We start from the raw sequence: 21337 nt of genomic DNA on the forward strand, positions 1-21337 counted from the left end.
ATTCACTGGTTTTAGGGAGAGGCACATTCCTCATCCTGGGATTTTGGCTCTTCCATAAATGGTAAGCTCGCATAAAATACAGTGACGTACGGGGCAGGTCTGCGTCCGTAAGAAAACAGCAGCTGAACAAAGAGAGGTCAAAACAACAGAGGTATCACTCCCATTCAGATTGGTTCACTGTGTTGTCTTATGGCATTCCTGGCATGTTTTAGCCATATGTTCCTGTCAGAGAAGCTTTTTGGCCATACATTTTCAACTTTATGATCCTGTAGCAAAAAATAAAGGTTATATTTAAATGTAGGCCTATCTTTAGCTGAGTTTAATCTGAATAGCATGGAATTTGCAGATCTTTTGGCTGTTTTGTGAAATGTAGACCTATTTGTTTTGGAAAGTAAACTTTGCAAAGTAAGCATTATTGTACACAACACTCTAATAATAATTAAAAAAAATAACTGATATGATTCACCATAGCATTGATTAGGTAAAAGAAGCTAGACTAGACATTTTTTTCAGGTCACATCAGGCCATCTGCCAATGATCACAAACTGAAATGGGTCTTTGTTTAGGGCCCTGCTTGTTTATTACACTCAACTCAGACAAGGCGGGTCTTGTGCATTTTAGGGACTGAAGATGGACATGTTCTGGGGTTATACAAGTCTAAATTTTGTATTTTTAAATCTTTATCATTGACTATATAACTTTTGTAAATCTTTTTATGTACCATATTTGTGTCAGTGGATACCTGAGCAACAGCAGGTGCCATTCAGCCATTAATGAGTTCATTGTCGCACTTTCCAATAATAGATTATTGGAGAGTCAGTAACACCTCAGAACTGTAATAATGTTACTTTCCAAATTAGGCATACCCCACGTTATCCCACATAAAAAGTTAGTGAGTTCTCATTCTTGGATATTACTGTAAATATTAATGGTGCACTAGTCTATGTAACTTTTCTGTTGAAAGGACCACCAGGCCAAGCTACAGGTCAGATATGTGGAGAAACAACCCTGCTCACAGTAATGCATGCTTTTCACATGTACTGTATAACTAAATAAAAGCAAGATGCCATAATAGAGCATCATTAAATATAGGGTCTACATTTTTTTCTACCAAAAACATGGCATGTTTTACCTCAATACTGATAAAACATCACATTACAGAAAACAGACTGGATTCCTTCTCCATTCACACATTTTACGCACAGCACAAGCGCAGAGCATAGTTGTATCAGAGTGGGTGCTCTTTTACATACACGATCTTCGGTGTGGGACTTATCAGCGTGGAAACTTCAAAACCCATTCGTCCAAGTTTAACCTGAGGGTCCACCCACTCTCGTGTGCGCCCGCTACAGTCCTCCTGGGCAGATCACACCTCACAGCACATGTTATAAGCAGAAGGAGCCGATCTGCTGTAGTTGTCACATATTTTCCTGTACTAAAGTAGCGGTGTTTCAGCCATGCCTCTCCAGGTGGTGCTGCAGGGTTCTGGGCCGTGGGGCTTCAGGCTGGTCGGGGGAAAAGACTTCGAGCAGCCGCTAACTATTTCACGGGTGAGTTTTGACCTGAAGAGCCACACCTGAGCTCATTTTGACCAACTTTCACCTTGAATAACTTTCTCTAAGAGCTTTCTCCGCTTTTTTTACGACGTGAATCTTTTACATTGACTGTGGCGTAATGACGTCTTTGCGTAGCGACGTCATTGGCGTGTTACATTGTTTGATAGTGATTTTAATTGTACATTGTTTTTTGGTTTGTTTGTTTTTTGGCATTATTTCTGCTTTCATGTTCTGCTTTCTTTAGATAAACAGACTCAGACTGACCATTTGATAAATATTTAAAACATATAGTGGTCTTTGTGAGCATTTAGATGGCTGTCTAGTGTTCATGCAATGTTCTGTGTAGCTAAATAATAGGAATAGCCAGTAAGAAGTACCCAAAAGTAGATTCTAAAGCAGTTACTATGTTAATACATGTTTACTTTTGGTATAAATGGCTGTATAAAGTGTGTATATGTTGTATAAAGTTAGACCCTTTAACCAATCACCCTACATTTTGGAGTAGCCTAGTTTGTTCAAGTGAAAACTCTTAAAACCAGGACAAGTACAACAAAAGCAAACACTAGTAAAAGTATACCCTTAGCTACTGCACCTCCTTCCTATTCTTTCAACACCCAGTTCTCTTTATGTGGTATTACTCTGTTATGTGTAAACAGACCTGTAGTCCTATGTGTAAAACAGCCTTGAAATATCTATAATGTACATATTATTAAGACATATTATGGTTATCCTCTCTCCCTGAATGTTTTAACAGGGCTGACATGACTGAACCCAACCCCTTTTCTACTTTCAGCTACATTACACCATCAGCTGTGTGGTATAGCTGTTTTATGGGGCATAGGACATGAAGTAGGCTAGTTAACAATGTCGCAGTTTAAACAGGAATCAGCCTCTTCAGTGTGTACTTTGGCTCGTCTAGAGGCTACACTCCACCCATAGGAGCAGAGATAAGAGATTCCTGTGCTGTGCCCTATAGGGGATACTTAAGCAGCTGGATGTTGGTGCTACCGTTACTGCTACTGTCCAATGAAGCTGACATATTGACCTAATTCCAGGGCAAATTTTTATTCTTGCTGTAGAAAGATATGGGAAAGTTGGTGTACATTACAAATTGGATAAATGGGATAATTTACTAATGCAATTGAGACTGCCTTCTTGAGTCATAGGTTAATTAGGGATATACACACTGTGGTATGTGCCCCAAATGTTTAATAATTTTCACATTTCTTTGCTATCAGCTGGTTCAAGAGGTGAGAAAGGTCTTGTTGAACACTTGTTTTTGCTCTGTCACATTGGAGTGAGGCTTAGTGCAAAAGGTGACATCAGTTTTAGTGCAAAACAAAACTCCGATCTTAAAAACGATGGACTACTTGTTTCCACAACATTATTTGGACTATACACAATAGTGCAATTTTCCATTTTCCATTCCCCCAGTTGGAGGGATGTCAAGATTAAACTGAAGATCACAATAGAATCTTAAGAACTAAAAAACAAGAATAAGCAAAAATAGGTAATTCAATTAAATCTGTTGTAAAAAGCGGTAATATGTTAAATGTTTTTGAACTGGCTGTTTATGTCAATTACATTTTTCATTCTGGATGTTCATAAAGCTGTTCACATACAGGATGAATGGTAAATGGACAACAAAAATAAGAAAAATAAGGTTTTCTCTGCTGTTTGGTTGTGGTTGTTCTTAAATTGTAATGTTTTTTCTCACAATAATCATAACACTAAAATTTGATATCGTGGCATTGTAGGGTGGCTCAGCTATGTCAAATTTCCTTAAAAAAATACAAAAAGTATGTTAATATTGACCCAGCATCCCCTAAATGAGATTATTATAGTCATGTAAAATCTCCCTGACCCTATTCTAACTCAGACATTCTTGTGATGTTTGAACTCATTGACCGCATGTGTAAACTCACAGGTCAGAAGAAGATTAAGGCCAATCCTCACAGCCAAAGAAAGTTTTGTTTTTGCTTTGTCTAGAATTTTCCACAGTATTTAAACACACATTTTACATTTATTCTAAGTGTTTTTACCTTGAAAAACATGCATTCTTACAGTGAGTGGGTTGCTCTTTGGCCTGATGGTGTCACTTGATTGTCCATGGATAGATAAGTTTAATGCCATACTGTGGAAACATTCCAGGCAAAACCATATAATCTTCAGGGGACGAGCAGGCAGCAGACTTCCCACCAGAATAAACCTCATGTCTTTTGCAGGTGACTCCAGGGAGTAAAGCGGCCGAAGCTAACCTCTGCATTGGGGACCAGATCATCGCCATAGATGGAGAATCCACCGAAGGCATGACGCACATGGACGCCCAAAACAAAATCAAGGGCTGCAAAGACGAGATGGCGCTCGTTATCGACAGGTGGGACGTCCTGACATGTTTGGGGCAGATCTGTGTAAGCACGGGCCTGAACAAAGCAAAAGTAACTTAATATGAGGCAGGCAAGCGAGCGGAGAGCCAGGTGTCACGAATCAAAATGAGACATGCTAGGGTCTACTTTACACTGTGTTCCCACATAAAACATTACACAAAACGTTACCATTGACTAGTTAAAGCAGACCTGTTATGCAAAATCAACATTTTAGAGCTTTTAACCATGTTATGGGTGTTTCTCCTCATTATAATGTAGCAATGGTAAGCAGGTAGTAACTCTTAGTAGTTATACTATTACAAAGATATGATTTAAAATTAAGTTTGCAAGTAAATTTTGTTTTCTTAATCTTAGTTAAATGTATTTCTTTTAAAACGGATACACTATACTTGAATCCTCCCATATCTATTTGTGAATAATCTATTCAGGCATAACATTTCCCTGTCACAGTATTGGCAATGCTGTTATGTATTTATTTTTTTCATTAATTAGAAGAAGGTGGTTGACATTTTTACATCATTCCTGAAAACTGAGGTTAAGAGATGTTTGGAGTGATTTGCTCGACAGGCTGAAACTTGTTTAGTTTTACTTCACTTTTTGAAGGGGTTATGTGAGGTGCAAAATATTTCGCTTAGAGCACTCCTGTACACTGACACATTTATGTTATGCAAGAGAATATGACCTATGGATACTGGGACTAGAGCTAAGGAGCTGTATAAGAACAAGATGATCTTAAAAAGAGAAGGATTTAGGTCACTGGGTTACTACTGACACTTAGGAACAGATCATAACACAATAGACGGACAATTCAATACAGCTCCCCTCAGGCAGTGGATACAGTCTTACAACAATGACAACTTAGAAATGTCAAAATATTTCCTCAACATTATAGCGCCTGCTGGAGGACATGCTACTAAAAAAAAGGTCACTGTTTACTATAGTTTTTTATATATAAGAAGGAAAATTACATATATTTTAGATTGTGCAGTTTGTTATTGTTTTTGAATGTCTTAGGTACAGTATGTAACTTACTACAGGTGACATGTTAGAACAGTTTCCATGGAGAGGGAAGTGTCTTAGATTTGCCTTTGGGTTTTTTTTTTAAGTTTTCAGTGCAATAAACACAAACAAAATGGAAAAAAAATAATTTTAGCTAAGCAGTGACAGACTGCAGCTTCAATGTGCCAGTGGTACACAGTATTCACATTTTCCATTTTTGGTTTATAATTCAAGTGGGTATTATTGCAGAGCCAAAATCACTGCAACGAGCTAGGCTATAACCAACACAGTGCCCTAACTAAACCTTGTATGACTAAAAGTTCATTCATTGCCCACCTGTGCCTTGTAAAATTTGTCATACATTGCACTCTCTATTTTAGCTGTCTACTGTCTGTAATTTGTCGTGTTTGAATGACTACCTTCCTCAACAACCCACAGCAAAGTCTTGAACTAACCGCAAATGTATTTTTCTTTCCCGTTCTTTTTGTCCCTCAGGTCAGAGTACAAAATGTGGTCACCGCTCGTCTCTGAGGGAGGGAAGGCACATCCATACAAGATGAATCTCATCTCAGAGCCTCAGGTGGGTCTAGTCATTCAGTGGGTAATGGGCTATAATCGGTTTGGGTGAAGACTTATTCACATAGTCATGAACATTCAAGCCCAAATGTAATAATGTACAGTTTGTCATAAAACACAAAATGGTAATGAAATGTTTGTTAGGAAACAGAACCAGGATTTTGATGTGTCCAAGACTTAATTTAATTTATCTTTATTTATAAGTCCACTTAAAACATTAAAAACAGATGCAGGTGTGAGTATAAATGTTTGTCACCAGTTTATTAGATTGCGTTTGTGGAACCAAAGTAACCAATTTTGCTCAATTCTGGTGCAGCCACTACATAGACTTATACAGTCACGTGAGCTTGTATTATTTCAAATGTTTTCAGTTTTCCCTGTTAGTATCACTGCACTCTGCTGTGAAAATGTTGAACCTGATCATTTCTATTACTGACTAGACCCATGACTTCATTGTATTACAACCAAAACCTGCATTTTAACAATATACATTTTAGTTGCCTCCATCTGTATTAAATAGTATTGGCCCATAGACTGTTGTGATGTCATGTGAAACCGAGCAGTGGCATACATCTTTTTGTAAAATGAAAAAATAATATAAAGATGAATGCCTGGAAAAAAGTATGTCATTATACATTTTGCATATGTTGTAATAGAATACAGAAGCCTAATAGGGCGGTGCCATGGTTGTCAAAATGAATAGGAAAATTAATGTCAAAACCATTTGTTCAGGTAGCCTGTATTTACTGGAAAAGCAGCTTGTTCATTCCCATCCTGCCGCAAAGTATTGTGGCTTTGACGGGCTGCCAACGATGAGGTCATTGTTTGTGCCCTAACAGGAGGTTGCCTAGGAGACAGTAGTTATCAGCCAAAGAGTGACGTAAGCCTGAGTTCATGTCCGTCGTGTGTGGAAAGTTGTGCACAAAGTGTGACTTCATGTAGGAAGCTGTGTGGAGTGATCACTAGGCATGCGTTTATCACCAGCACAAAGGAAATGTCTGTCAAAGCACTTGTCTGCACTGTGCCGCAATGCTATGGTCTATGCACTGTTATGTTAAAAGGCCTGCACAAAGTTCATTGTTTTTTATATGTTTGTATGCTACTGGGCAGTTGGAGCAAAGATGGTTAGAATGGCCTACTTCTAAAATTGTACTTGCAAATGTGTACTCTGACTAAAACTACAGTTGCATGGCTATAATATATTCAGTTACAAGTGCGATACTGCTGCTAAAAGTGTACTAAAATAAAAGTAAAAGGTTTGTATGAAAAATACTACTTAAAGTACTATTGCTTTAAACACATTTTAGATCACTGTTATATAGAATTTGATCAATTAAAGTGAATTTAGTCCATTTTGACTTGTACAGGACTCAAAAACATCTATGCATCTACAGCAATTACATGCTGTAATTCTACTCAAATACAAATATGGGTGTAAAAACCTACTAAATGTAATTTTGTAAATTACAAAATGTAACTTTTTTGTCACCTAAAAAGGAAACGTGAAAAAGCTCTCGAAACTATTACGTATCTCTATGTATCTGACCCAAACTCACTGACTCACTCACTAACTTCTTTCTGTTGTTGTCCCATATAAGTTCTTATCATCGAAACAACTAAAGGATTATGGCCTTACTTAACTGTGATGTAACTTCAACTGCATCAGGAATAACTTGATAAACTGTGAATGGCTAATCTTTAAATACCCCTCTGCTTTCTGTCCTGTCTGCTGCTCTGCCCCTGGTTTCATTTGGCTTCACAGACATTGGGGTTTTCTGGTATTTAAACACAGAGGTTTAGAGCATGAGCTTATTCCTGTTTTACAGCATGACCTCGTTTTGGTGGTATTTATGCAGCCCACTTTGATGGCATACCAGTGTCATGACATATTTGCTTTTGAAAAATGCTAGCCACTTAGCTGTAATTAGCCTCAAGTCTTCACATTGCGCTCCAGAATGTCTCAATTATGAAAAATCACAGGAGGAAGTAAAAGTTTTAGGACAAATTAGGCAACTTTTAAGGTAAGGCATATTTCAGTTTGTTCCCACCATTAAAGCTAAACCACAAACAGCCAGGTTCTGATTATGATTATAGTAAATATATTTTTCATGTTTAAAAGGAAATGTCTAGATGCATCATATCAAAACTATCCAGATATTTGAATTTCCTCATGGCTTTTAATAGTTGAGTCGGCCTTGGAATTCTTTTGCAGTTTTTTTTCCCTAAAATTCCCAGTCAGTTCTAAGTTTAATATTAACCACAATTGGTATCTATTGGACATTCAGTTTTCCCGCTTTCAACAGATTTTTACAGCTAAATCTATTTTGGTAAGATTGGCTGCTGCGACCACATAAATGAAACCATCAACCTGGGGTATTACATTTAACCAAGGGCAATTATAAGCTTGTTTTTTACATTTGCTTTGGTGGTTTTGCATAGCATTCAGCTTCACTGAAACTCTTACATTTCAGTGAGGGATGTTGTCCTAATATCCATAGAAAAGATATGCACAACAGGTTATACTATATTGTATTGCCAGTCTTCTAGCAAGTATAACCTTGCATTTATCTACAAAATGACCCTCCTCACACCCAAATTAGCCACACCTACACCCTGTATTCATACAAGGACAAAAGCATGGTTCAACTAGTTCAATGTCTACTATATCTTATTTGCTCTGGCCTATATTAACTCATGCACTTCAGACATATTACATATTACACAATTACCACAAATAAAAATGATGTTATGAGGGCTGCTCAAGTCACTGCAATTTTTCTCAAAAGCACAAAATCAGCATGTCATTTGTCTAGACCTTAACTAATTATAACATAACTAATAAAGCCTTTCTTCCACAGGAGGTGAAGCACATAGGCTCCGCCCACAACAGAAGCGCTCTGCCGTTCAGTGGATTTGGGTCCAAAGTAGTGACAAACCAGTACAACAACCCAGCTGGCCTCTACTCCTCCGAAAACATCAAGGACTTTAACTCCGCTGTGGATGAAGTCAAAACAATGGCAAACGAACCAAACAACAAGTAATGTGAAATCAGTAACACAACATTATGCATTAACTTTCTCAGTTAGTGCTACTGTGCTTTATATTTTCTAGTTTTAGTATTGATTTTAGTATTGATTATTATTTGATTTTCGAAACTTTTGACAACCCTAAACCCAAGTCCTTAGTACCATAATAGCAGACATTTTCTCAGTCTATAAATCGTTGTGCCTTGAAGTAATTGTAATCTTTTTTGTAAATGGTGAAAAAGTAGTTCTAGGCTAATGGTAATTGTTATAGACAGTAATCGGCAGTAATGGTACATATAGAGATTTGTAATTAGAACCTCTTAAAACACTCTTTTGAATGTGTAAGGATTGACACACATTATAACTCTGATGTTTTCCTGAAACACGCAAATGTTTACAACATTCTTGAAACTCAAACCACAAATGTTTTGAGAAAACATTTCGTTACCTCATTACTTTATCCTCAAGGACATAACACCTCAGTATAAGAGCGGATAGTTCTTGTGTTAATTATTTTCATTTCCTATGTGGTGTAATTACCCAAATTTAAACATGTTAACAAATATTTATGAATTGTTTTCCTATGGCAGCTCCAAGGGCTTAAGGTCAAGTTTAGAATAGTTACTGCCTATTCAAATATCTTTAGTCTACAATCCAGTAATGACTCCTCTTTAACCATATTAACAGATATGTTTGCATGCAGGTTTTTAATTTTTCCTGCTTCAAATGCATCAAAAAATGTACTTCCTGCCTAATAATCCGTACTCACAAACAGATGCTGTATTAATGAGATTATTTGTTATTCTTAAATGAGCACAACATATTTTTTTCCTGGTTGTTTGTTTCCATGGAAATATTATTGCTTTGCCTGGAATGTCCCTCCGTATGGCATCTAAAAGGTGTCTCTTAGTTCTTTATCAAGCAGGTGATGCGAAAATGCTGTTTTTAAATTGCTACTAATTGCTGATAAATAATTTTAATGCCAATATTTTAGGGGCTGAAAGATGTATAAAACTGACCTATTTCCATTTGTTTTGCAGATCTCCCACAGACGCAGCCAAAGCTGGAGCCAAGAAGCCGCCCGTCATTCAAGGGTCAGAGGTTTACAAAATGCTGCAGGAAAACCAGGAGTCTGATGAACCTCCACGACAGTCTGCCTCCTTCAAAGTGCTCCAGGAAATACTAGAGACAGGTATAAGATATACCATACGGAATAAATACTCCATGTTTACAGGATGGCGATAAATGCTTTTCTTTAAAGCACACTATGTAACTTTATTGGTGGAGAGTCAGGTACCTGCTTATCTGCAATGAGAAAGATAAATTGAATGCCATATTGTAAAACATTCTAGGCAAAGCAGACAAACACTCCACAAAGGTTACATGGTGCGCCTTTCATTTCCTAAATCATAACTGCTATTCTTTAGTTGAAATTAATATTAATATCATAATATGATTAACATATTACCACTGTTATTTATAGCATCATTTCAGTTCTTAACCAACACAAGAAATGAATGATATATTTCATGTGTAAAAGCATCTTAAAACACCAGACTGCTCTGTTTCTTTCTAACTATGCTTTATGTTCCTGCATCACTGTGATTAATAATAATTCTGACTTTAGGAGACTCTGAGAAGCCCTCAGGATTCAGGAGCGTCAAAGCCCCCACAAATAAGATCGGAGCTTCAGTGGGAAATGCAGACAAACTGCCCATGTGTGATAAATGTGGATCTGGTATAGTGTAAGTGTCTAATATGTTGAACTGAGTCATTTATGTATCTTGGAACGGATCCCAGCTGGAGACATTAGTAGTGTTAGCTCTCCCCCTTGTGGCCACCCCTAGTAACTAATTCATCAGAAACATTTAAACCTAAAGACAAATGTTAAGCTTGTTTGCTGATTGGGCACTTACTAAATTATTTTGGATTCAGAATTCTGAAGCCTATGTTATAAACATATTTATGTGATAAATTTGCCAAATTGAGCAAATCTTGCAGGCAATATAAAGAAAGAAATAAGAAAATAAACCAGAAATAAGAAAATAAACCATTCTAAAACACTTTTCCCTATCTTGTTTGGTTTGTGGTTTATGAATTTATTCCTCATCTCTTGCAGCAGAGAAGTCAGTTGGCACTAGTACAGTCATAATTTTGAATGTTTATTTCATTGGAATTTGTTGTTTTTGTTGACCTTTACTCATGTCTGTTTCAGGGGAATGGTGGTCAAACTGCGGGACAAGTTTCGTCATCCTGAGTGTTACACCTGCACAGACTGCAACATAAACCTCAAACAAAAGGGACATTTCTTTGTGGAGGATCAGATCTACTGTGAGAAGCACGCACGGGAGCGAGTCACACCCCCAGAAGGCTACGATGTTGTCACTGTCTTCCCAAAATAAACAATACCCATTTCAAGACATACTCAACAAACTAAACCTTTATCTGCAAAGGCCTTGTCTCTCGCATTACGCTTCAGTATGTTTAAAAAGAAACTTGTGGATTTGCACATTTTTGTTCAAGAAAATAATGAGTTGGACTTGCAATCTGCACATTGAAATCTGCCACTGTATTTTAGTATTTTGTGCCCTGTATGCCTCATGTGCATGTGTCAGATACTTTGAAACAAGAACCACTCTATCAAAAAATTTTTTATGTTTTAAAAAAACAAGAACATTTAACAATGCCAAATAAATATTTTAGCATGTACCTCGTCTGCTTTTTAATGAATTCAACTTAAGTGCATGGGAAGACAGTAAATATAATGCAATTAGATTTTGACAGTGCATGAACTAGTAAAGCAATATCCAGGAGGTTAAGCATAAGCAATGCAACATTAAATGATAAATGCATAATGAGTAACATATTCAGTATCAAGGTTTAAATGCCATGAAGAGACCAATAGGCGGGATTGGTGAAGTTTAATAAGAGCCAAATTGTGAGGTGACATCAAAGTGTCTGGAGGATTACAACCCTGGTTTGGATTTAAAGTTTTTGTTGCCAATATGGATGGTCCCAATGTAAGTGCTTAAAAGGCTGGTTAAAGTGAGTAGTGGTAATGTGCTATGAGCTGTTTCAGTCCTTTCATCATATATTAGGTCAGTATACACATTATTTCAAAAAGAAAAATCCATATTAATGAAGAGTCTTAAAAATAAATTGTAACAGGAACTACACTGAGTTGGCCACAGTTCATTTTGGGAGGAAACTGGCCGGTGTTGTCCCACTCCGTTGGACTGCGCATGTGTTCGGTTGGGTTGGAAATCTGTTGATCAGACATGCGCAGAGTCTCCGTCAGCGCCCAGATGTAGTTATGAGCAAAGCGTAATGTTTCTATTTTGGTCAGTTTTGAGTCTTCGGGAAGCGCTGGTAAGATGCTCCTGAGTGCGTCCAAAGCAGAGTTTAGATTGTGCATCCGGTGCCGCTCTCTGTCATTGGCTTTGGTTCTGCGCTTGCCTCTTTGCGCATTACTTCCCGATCTGCGCTTGGGCTGTGCCTCGAGTGCGGCACTTTTTTTCTGTGCCAGATATTCACAAGAGGAGTCTTTTGATTTAAAGCGGCGAATCGGAAATATGCCGCTGAACGTCGTTGTGCTTTTGTGTGTGCGCAAGTCGACGCACTGCACTTTTGGAGACATGCCTTGAAAAGAAAAAAAGAGGCCATTTACAAATAGATATTATGTACATAGCAAAATACCTAACAATTTGTCAATTGTTTCTGTTCTGTTCTGAAAACACTGATTTTATTGCTAGTTTAATACTATTTGGGTACAACTGCACTAAATAACATAATTTCCATTAAAAATTGTATACTTTCTCAAACCAATACGCATTTTCTAATAAATACAACGAAAGACCACAATCTTCAGACATTTGCATTTCTATCATAATATCAAACCTATGCTGTGCAATAACACTACATTTTTGTAGTTTTTTTCATTTGCATGAAAAAGACGGAATGCCTAAAAATAGAACACATTCATTTTGATGTAATTTAAAGTTTCTAAACAAAATGATCGCCTAATAAACTTACTTGAGCAGGTGTGCAGCGACTGGAGACACGAGTCTGTCTTCGCGGTGTTTCAGGTGGACTTTATCTGTGCAACTTACTCTAAGGGATGGGTGCGCATCCCTGTCATTTTATATGGCTTTTATCTTATCTCCTTAAAGCCTGAATCAACAGCGCTCGTCAAGTAGCCAATCAGCTTCTAGTCCGCGCGCCTTTCTGCTTCGGATTCTTCTCCTCGAGGCCTCGCTGCCATTCATCCCCGCTCCGGATTTCTTTGTGTGCTCTTTGTAATATACAGACGCGTAGGCTACAGTGCAACATAGAGGACTATACCTATTGCCGTGATTATCGGCAGGTGATGCGCAATTGTTTGTATTTTTGCCTTCAAATTTTAAGATTTGGGTCCGTAGAATTGTATTGTATCGTTATGACGGCATAGGCTACTAAAATTATTAGACAAGATGACAAGGATTATATAAGACATATATGGACAAAGTGAAGCCATGATTACACACTATTAAAGCTTGAACTACTCAAGAAATTCAAAAAGATTCTAATGTCCACCCAACTGGGCACCGTTAAGCTTCTGATTGTGATTGGCAATGCTACTAATTTGCCATTTTTCGTTTTAGTAGGCCTATGCATTATTTGGGTAAAATGTGCATGATATTATATACATGTCGGAACCATTTTGCCCTAAATATTACGCACATTTTCAAGATTATTTCAGCAATGCAAACTGTTGTTAATAAAACTATTTTCATTAGATTCGCCCTCGACAATCCTTAATGCGCGCCCATATTAACATTGTTGACAACAACTTTAACATCTATAAAAGTCATTTTTACTTGGATAGCAACGTTGTTCATGCAATAAACACATGCACTTCCGATTATTGCTACCTATATGTTCAGCATTTAATACAACTTTTAACATTTTCTTTCTTTATGTCGCCATAATTTTAAACCAGGCGCGAATTTCTACAGTCGGACATACACTTTTACGCACGAATCCAGCTCTTGAAAAGAAACTGTGGGAATGGAATCTGCTGTGCCAAGTGTGAGCACCAAGGGTCCTATTGTCTGTGGAAACAATAAAAACTATATATCTTTTGTCACGTGGGCATAAATGTGTGCGCTATGACATATCCAAAATGCGTTCAATTTGGCAACATCGCCATTGTGCATGGATTTTGTGGATTATAATTTGTACTTTTTTGGATTTAAATGTGACCAATGTTTATGGTAAGTCTTGAGTAGCAGTCGTGAGTCGCAGACAAGGTTGGTATGGCCGAGTTGGACTGGATTTACAATTACCAACTAATGCTCACACAAAACTCGCCTTAACTTTCTGTCTAAATATGTATATTGGGACCATGTCTGATAACCATATGGTTTTAATAAACTGGACAAATACAGGGTGAGATAGGAGATGGGGGCTCGCTGTTATAAAAGCCAGGAAAAGACCAAAGTAAACGAAATATTACCACTTTACAAATAGTCACTGATGCTGAAGCCACGTTGTGGTTTCGAGGACAGGTGTGGACTTCTAGTTAGTCTCCCCTTAATTTTATCAGCAGACTGTAGTGTCCTGCTTGTTATGCAAAGTGTGGGCAAACAGTTGCTGTGGAAATAGCAGATATCGAAGTAGACTTAAACGCGATTTAACAATATTTAACAATAAACTGAGCAAGCGAGGCAGCAGGTGATACCTGCCCAGAGACGCTGATTAATACATCGTCCTCTCTCCACTTTACAGTCCCCTTTGCTTATTTATTAAACCAAATCTATTTATTATTATTTTAGCAAACAGAAGTACCAGGTGGGGCTTTATTTTCGTCTTCAGCTTTTTGTTTGAAGGACGTTTTGAAAGGGACAATCAAAGTCCAACAACTCGCTGACCAGATTGTTGTCATCCCAAACTCCATCTTTTCAATGTGCCCCCCTCTCTCCTCTCGTGCTCTCCGCCAAAGAGCTGCTGGCGAAGGGGGAGAAGAAAGAGGAAACTTCTTCAAGAAAGGAAAAACATCTTAAAAACATTTAATTGCAACCCGGATGCCATATGTACACCTCTTGTGAAAGCCCTCAACAATGTGACTGGCTTTGACAAAGTATGGAGTGCGCCTTTGGAGACGTGTGCGCTTTTGGAGAGGTGCGCGCGTCGTGACCAGAATGACCCCGAGGACACTCTACACAAGAACTAATTCACTTTTAATGTGCTTTGGAGTTTCCTTTCACGGGCCACGCATTGTATGTCTTGCATGAGCTTTTGAAGGCAGTGTACACCAATTACAGTGGAATAGCTGTTCTTTACGTTACACAGTTTGTCTTTTTCTAAGGCACAGTCTGCGCTGCCTCTTTTCACTACTGCAAAGTGTTTTATCTCCTCAGCACTTGTTTACCAGGTCTGTCTTCATTAGCGGCCTTTGTTCATTTAACCAGATTAACGTGGAGAGGTTGAACCTGCACGGCAGTTCTTAACCTATTACAATTTAACAACATTAATTAAACTCTAACGGTTTTTAGGCCACCATTTGTAAGTTTCAAAATAATTATAAGTTTGATATAAAATTACTGTCGCTTAATCACATTTTTTCAAACCTGTTCCGATGCAATAGGTCAATAGATTTGTCCAGTTCAGTCCGTGCATTTGAGGCATTTACAAAACGTTCCTCAGATGGTTTCAGACGGTGCGCAGGGAAATTGCAGCAAAGTGGCGTTCATGATTTAAAAGTGCAGTATGACTTTTCTGGTGGAGCGTCCGCCACCTTGTCTCCACGGAGTTTGTTATGTTTTGCCTGGAATATTACATCATATGGCACTAACTTATACCTCCATAGAGCCAAGCAGAAAACTCCCCCCATTTACAAGACGAAGAACTTCAAAGTGAAGAAGAATACTCTGAAATGAATGAATCCATGTTAGAGAGGTTGTGGAACATTCCAGGCAAAGCAAGAGCTTACCATCTCCATTATGAAGGATCCGCCACCTGAAAAGTTAAATAATGAACCTTTAAGAGTCTTAATGAAACTTTTGGGCTCTGGTTCCAACATTGCCGGTAGGTGGCAGTGTAACTTTGACACCGCTGACCTATTTTCCTGCAACAGTCCATTTTAGGCTACGATCTTTACCTCTGCTGGACTCTAAATGTATTATTTTTCTAACTAATCTTTGTTCTAGCAACTCTGCTCTGCGGCTGGTCTATTCACACATTTATGCACATTTTATTGCTATCCTAACTCTTCATTGACACCTACACTAGAGGCAAGCCTATCGTTTTTGTTTTACTAGGTTCGTAGAATTCCCATTGGAAAAAATACAGTCCACCTTTATGCAGCAGTTGTGTGAGGAGGGTCATTTTGCGGAGCCAGTTATGTTAATACTGCAGTGCAATTATATTAAATGTGCCTCTTGTTTCAGACTAATCATTGGAATGAGATCTAATTTTTTTTTTTTTTTTTTTTTTTTTTTGTGTGTGTGTGTGTGTGTGTGTTCAGTTATACACTGTTTAGAGTCATTTTTGTTGATCACCTGTAGCAAACTTTCAATTGACAGAGCCGCAGGCCTCAGGCCTACAAACTTCCACAACTGCTACTGATGAGAGGTCAGCAAGTTCTCTGGTTCAACAGAGGGCAGTGTGTGAAACAGCTCAAACATCACTCTACAAAGGTGAAGTACTAATGGAAGGCACAGGATCAGCGATGAAATATCTGCACAAACGACACAAAAAACGATACCATTTTGTTTTTTGCAGTTTTTAAATAAAGACGTAGATGAAAAGACTGAGTCCCACTGTATTACTCAGGCTGCACTACAGCGTCTATTCACAGGCGCGATCCCACTACTGAGCGGCACGGGGGCTTTGACCTGCTCCGTTTCCGACCTGGGCCGGTGCACCCCTCCTTAGACGACCTGGTGGTCCCGGGCTCCCCCAGGAGCACCATATCGATACCGAACTTAGTGCGGACACCCGATCGACATAGTCCGCTGCAGCTCAGAGCTCCTGAGCTCAAACGATCCGCCAGCCTCAGCCTCCCGGTAGCTTGGATTACAGGCGCGTGCCACCGCACCCGGCGACAAGCACAGAGCTCACGAGGACATTTGAAGAGTACCTGTGTGACGTCATACACCTATCAAGAAAAAATGATTTCAAGATATTTAGCTTGCCAAATGAGCAATCTATGTAGTAGGTCTAATGTCTTTCTTATTCTGTAAAGCACTTTGAATTATTTTACTTTACTTTGTGCTATACTGATGAACTTGCCTTGCCTAAATAGATTTCATGCATAGATTTATTAAACTAGAATATCACACAATAATATACAAAAATATAACAACGTGATAGAACCGATCCATGAACCCATGGAGGCAGCTATTTCTATTTCCGGTCGCTAGGTGGTGCCACGCAGATTCGGAGTGCTAACTGGTGACGTCACTTCGTATTAAAATCCCAAAAGCCCGATGAGCACAGGTTTTCTTCGCCGGGTGCGGTGGCACGCGCCTGTAATCCAAGCTACCGGGAGGCTGAGGCTGGAGGATCGTTTGAGCTCAGGAGCTCTGAGCTGCAGCGGACTATGTCGATCGGGTGTCCGCACTAAGTTCGGTATCGATATGGTGCTCCTGGGGGAGCCCGGGACCACCAGGTCGTCTAAGGAGGGGTGCACCGGCCCAGGTCGGAAACGGAGCAGGTCAAAGCCCCCGTGCCGCTCAGTAGTAGGATCGCGCCTGTGAATAGACGCTGTAGTGCAGCCTGAGTAATACAGCGGGACTCAGTCTTTTCATCTACCTCTTTATTTCACAAATCACAAACAATTAACACACGAGAGGTTTTTGTGTTATTTGTGCAGCTATTTTAGGATTACTGTGGCTTCGTTATTCCTGTACTGTTGCGAAGTTTTTGTTTTTGTTTTTGTCCTAAACTGCCTCCTACCGGACAAAAGGACAAACATGAACCAAACCAGGACCAAGTGTGAGGCACTCTTGAAGCTCGTGAGCAAAGTAGTAGCATAACCCTATTTCTTCCTTCACTAGTTTGCTTGCATGCGTGCAGTGGTGCATGGATATACCTCCATGCTGTATAGAGATGAAAAGACTGGGTCCCGCCGAGTTGATAGTTTTGAACTAATGCCTTCATTCTCCCTCCATCCACTGTTGGAGAGGGGAGTTTTTAATCTGTCATTCACTGCCACCTACTGGACAAAAGGACCTACTACAAATTTCCGCATCTGGGTATACATGTCCATGCATTGGAAATTAAAATATTTCCATTTGGCAAATTATATTTGTTGTATTTATTTATTTGGTTTATTTAACAGGGACAGTGTACAGCAATCAACATTTCTTTAAATGTGTACCAGAATTAACGACCCTCATTACATTTTTCCAGTTATAAATTACATTTTTATTATTAGGATCCACACCAAAAATAAGGTGTGAAGAGTCAGTTGTGTTCTCTAACTGCCGGGCAAGTCCAGAATAATGTTTTTTGTGCATTTTTGCGAACAGGAGTCAATTATTATTGTAAGTTTGTATTCTGGATCCCAGTCAAATTGTCTAAAGCAGTTTTGGTCAAACTAGTAATTATAACTACTACAGTCAAATAGTGCTTTTAGTTACCACCCATTCCTTGCCTGACCGACCAATATTACTTCTACACCGGTTAAGAAGCATTATTTTGTCGTGTTACATAAGAATTGCAGCCTTTACGTTGAGAGAATGACGCTATTGGTGTTATGCAGCCCAAGTCACCAGTTGTTGCTAGTACCAGGACCATGGACATATATGCATGACCAGGACCCATGCACCACTGACCAATGCAACATATAATAGTTAAGTAAGAAATAAAGTGAAGCTACTGCTGTGACTCACACTTGTCTTGGTTTGGTTCAGGTTTGTCCATTTGTCCAGTAGAAGGCAGTATAGGACAAACAAAACTCCGAAACAGTACAGGACTAAAGGAGGCACAGTAATTCTAAAATATCTGCATAAATAACACAAAAACCTTTACAATTCTAACTGTTTGTGATTTGTGAAATAAAGAGATAGATGAAAAGACTGAGTCCCGCTGTATTACTCAGGCTGCACTACAGCGTCTATTCACAGGCGCGATCCCACTACTGAGCGGCACGGGGGCTTTGACCTGCTCCGTTTCCGACCTGGGCCGGTGCACCCCTCCTTAGACGACCTGGTGGTCCAGGGCTCCCCCAGGAGCACCATATCGATACCGAACTTAGTGCGGACACCCGATCGACATAGTCCGCTGCAGTTCAGAGCTCCTGAGCTCAAACGATCCGCCAGCCTCAGCCTCCCGGTAGCTTGGATTACAGGCGCGCGCCACCGCACCCGGCGAAGAAAGCCTGTGCTCATCGGGCTTTTGACTTGAATACAGATGACGTCACCAGTTAGTACTCCGAATCTGTGTGGCACCACCTAGCGACCGGAAATAGAAATGTACAGTCCAAACATAAAATATTTTATTACAATGAATAAACCACCAGAAATAGCAGTTGGTCCAAAATACAGAGCACAAATTACACATCTATAACTACCTACAATAGAAACAAAATGCGAATTTGTCTGAGTACACCTAATACAAAACAAATAATATTGAAGAAAAAAACATGATAGAATTCTAAAAAAAAAAAGAAAAAAAGTACAAACTAGGAATTTTAAGGTATGCAAGAATCTGCTGTTGAAAATCCATTAAACATGGGTAAGCTGTTGCAGTCACAAGGGGCCTTGTTTAATATTTGGTAGTAGGTTGCACTTGGTCATTCAGAAAGGAAGAAGAAAATTGTGTTTTCCCAAAAGACAGCAAGGTTTTCCATAATTTGAAGCTGATTGTGTTACAGTGAAAGGCTAATTGGACTGGAGTTATAAAAATCAGCATTTTATTTATCAAGCTGTAGGAAATAACATGTGGAAGGATATTTCTAAAGGAACCCTATCATGAATAAAACATGAGTTGCAACAAATAAATAGCTTAATCAGTTAGTATTTATAACGAGTCATAGAATGTACTTTTTTTGACTCTCCATACCATAAATATCATCGTACTATAAACATTTGTTGACCTTTATTTAATCAGAAAAGTCCCACTGACATTTGGAAACCCTTTTTTAGGGGAGTTCTGGCCCCAGAGGGGAGCCTATTGTACATTAGTGCAAAGTAAAACAATGATAATACTGAGCATCAAAAAGTTTTGTTTCAGCTATAATTTATTAAATGACAAGTTGATATAGTAACCATTGTCACAGGCCAAGTGTTAGACAGAGCATAGGATCCAAATACGTGGGGTGCAATGGTGCACATTAGAATGACACTCCCCAAGGGCTATCTTGAACTTGAACACAATTTCATTTAAAGTACAATTTTACAATGTTATTTTTGTTGCAATAAATATTTAAATAACACAAAACATTGTATACATCACTGTACTGAAGAGTAACCGGTACTTTAGCATACTTTTAAATTTCATAGTTTCTGAACCTCTGCAGTAGGTTTGATGGAGAGTCACCATCCCATCGGAAACGCATATGATAGTAATCTCCTATGGAGAAAAACAAAAACGTGCTGTTATCTACAGTGACAAATTAAACAACTACACACGCCTCATCCATTATTATTCTTGAGAGCTGTCTAGAGACATTTGATAACAAACTTACGTGAAGGTTCAGTCAGAGGACTTTCATCAGTCGGTGCTTCCCCATGGTCAAACTGGTCTTTTGTCTGAGAGGACGTAGCTATGTCTGATTTAGAAGATTCCAACATTGGTTCCTTTTTTGATTTTATTGCCCAGTGCATTGACTGCAAAGTGGAACAGAAGCCCATATTACTCAGTTATAAAAGAAAAAAAGCAATGACACTCACCAGAATATATGACATACTGTTTTTACAGAGTCTTTCAAAGCTTGCCAGTCATGAAATGTCATGGCAACTCCACTTCTTTTCCAAAGGTCATAATTCTTTCTTTTATTTTCATCACATAAAACCTCTTTGGCCTCCTGCAGTTTCTGAAAGTCTGTCACTTTAACAAAAAGACAAAATCAGTGTGCATACAGTACATATTAAATAATAATTCATTAATAGCATTTTGTATAGTGATAATTATATACCAGCACTGGGATTATCCAACTGTTTGTCAGGATGGCACGCCAGGGCTCTGATTTTGTACTCATTGAGAATCTGTTCTGTCTGTAGATGAAGAATATGTGTAAATGTGAAAAGCTCCAAGCATTTGTTATAGTTTCCCAGAACATAATGGAAGGTCTATTAGCCAAAAAAAACAAAAAAAAAAAACAAAACCCAAAACATGTAAAGCGTTGATCCCACATCTAGGCATATAAAGCAACCTGAAGAGAATGAATGACTCATAAGACTGATAGGCCTCTGGAACATCAGGTATGTAGCTTGACTGAAGTACAGTGAAATTACTTAAAATGTTTTGACTCACCGAAGACAGCTCGTCACATCCCAGTAATCCATAGTAATCCTCAAAGTCCTCGTCTTTGCAGCTCAAAATCTTCTCCATGTAAAATGTTACGACGTAACGCAGATGTTATGAGCAAATGAGTCGATCCGCTGCTCATACAGCGCCTTCAGTGCGTGGCCGCCTGTTGCTCCTCAGTGACACTTAAACCTGTTGTTGTGGAAGTTTAAGTTCTTGTTTTGTATGAGTATGTGAAGAAGTACGATATCGGGGGTCTTAAATCTCTAAAAGTTGAAACTGGAGTATTTCTCTTGATTTGTAAATAACGGGGCGTTCTCTCGCTCGTTGCGTCACGCGA

At 38.7% G+C, this 21337-nt stretch overlaps 2 protein-coding genes across 2 annotated transcripts; one reads left to right on the forward strand and one right to left on the reverse strand.

Annotated features, from left to right (window-relative positions):
• The first annotated feature begins 1267 nt into the window (after window positions 1–1267).
• pdlim1 (PDZ and LIM domain 1 (elfin)) lies at window positions 1268–11253 on the forward strand. The gene is made up of 7 exons (XM_033979144.2): window positions 1268–1550; window positions 3782–3933; window positions 5438–5522; window positions 8377–8555; window positions 9585–9736; window positions 10172–10289; window positions 10760–11253. Exons 1-7 carry the CDS (start codon window positions 1458–1460, stop codon window positions 10944–10946), a joined length of 966 nt encoding a protein of 321 aa, XP_033835035.1. The 5' UTR covers window positions 1268–1457; the 3' UTR covers window positions 10947–11253.
• Window positions 11254–19756: 8503 nt separating this feature from the next.
• On the reverse strand, window positions 19757–21323 carry dnajc12 (DnaJ (Hsp40) homolog, subfamily C, member 12). The gene is made up of 5 exons (XM_033979758.2): window positions 21004–21323; window positions 20666–20744; window positions 20438–20577; window positions 20216–20357; window positions 19757–20100 (listed from the first exon to the last, which is right to left on the reverse strand). Exons 1-5 carry the CDS (start codon window positions 21079–21081, stop codon window positions 20018–20020), a joined length of 522 nt encoding a protein of 173 aa, XP_033835649.1. The 5' UTR covers window positions 21082–21323; the 3' UTR covers window positions 19757–20017.
• Between the last annotated feature and the right edge of the window lie 14 nt (window positions 21324–21337).

Source organism: Periophthalmus magnuspinnatus, chromosome 15, assembly GCF_009829125.3.
Source record: "Periophthalmus magnuspinnatus isolate fPerMag1 chromosome 15, fPerMag1.2.pri, whole genome shotgun sequence".
Lineage (NCBI taxonomy): Eukaryota > Metazoa > Chordata > Actinopteri > Gobiiformes > Gobiidae > Periophthalmus > Periophthalmus magnuspinnatus.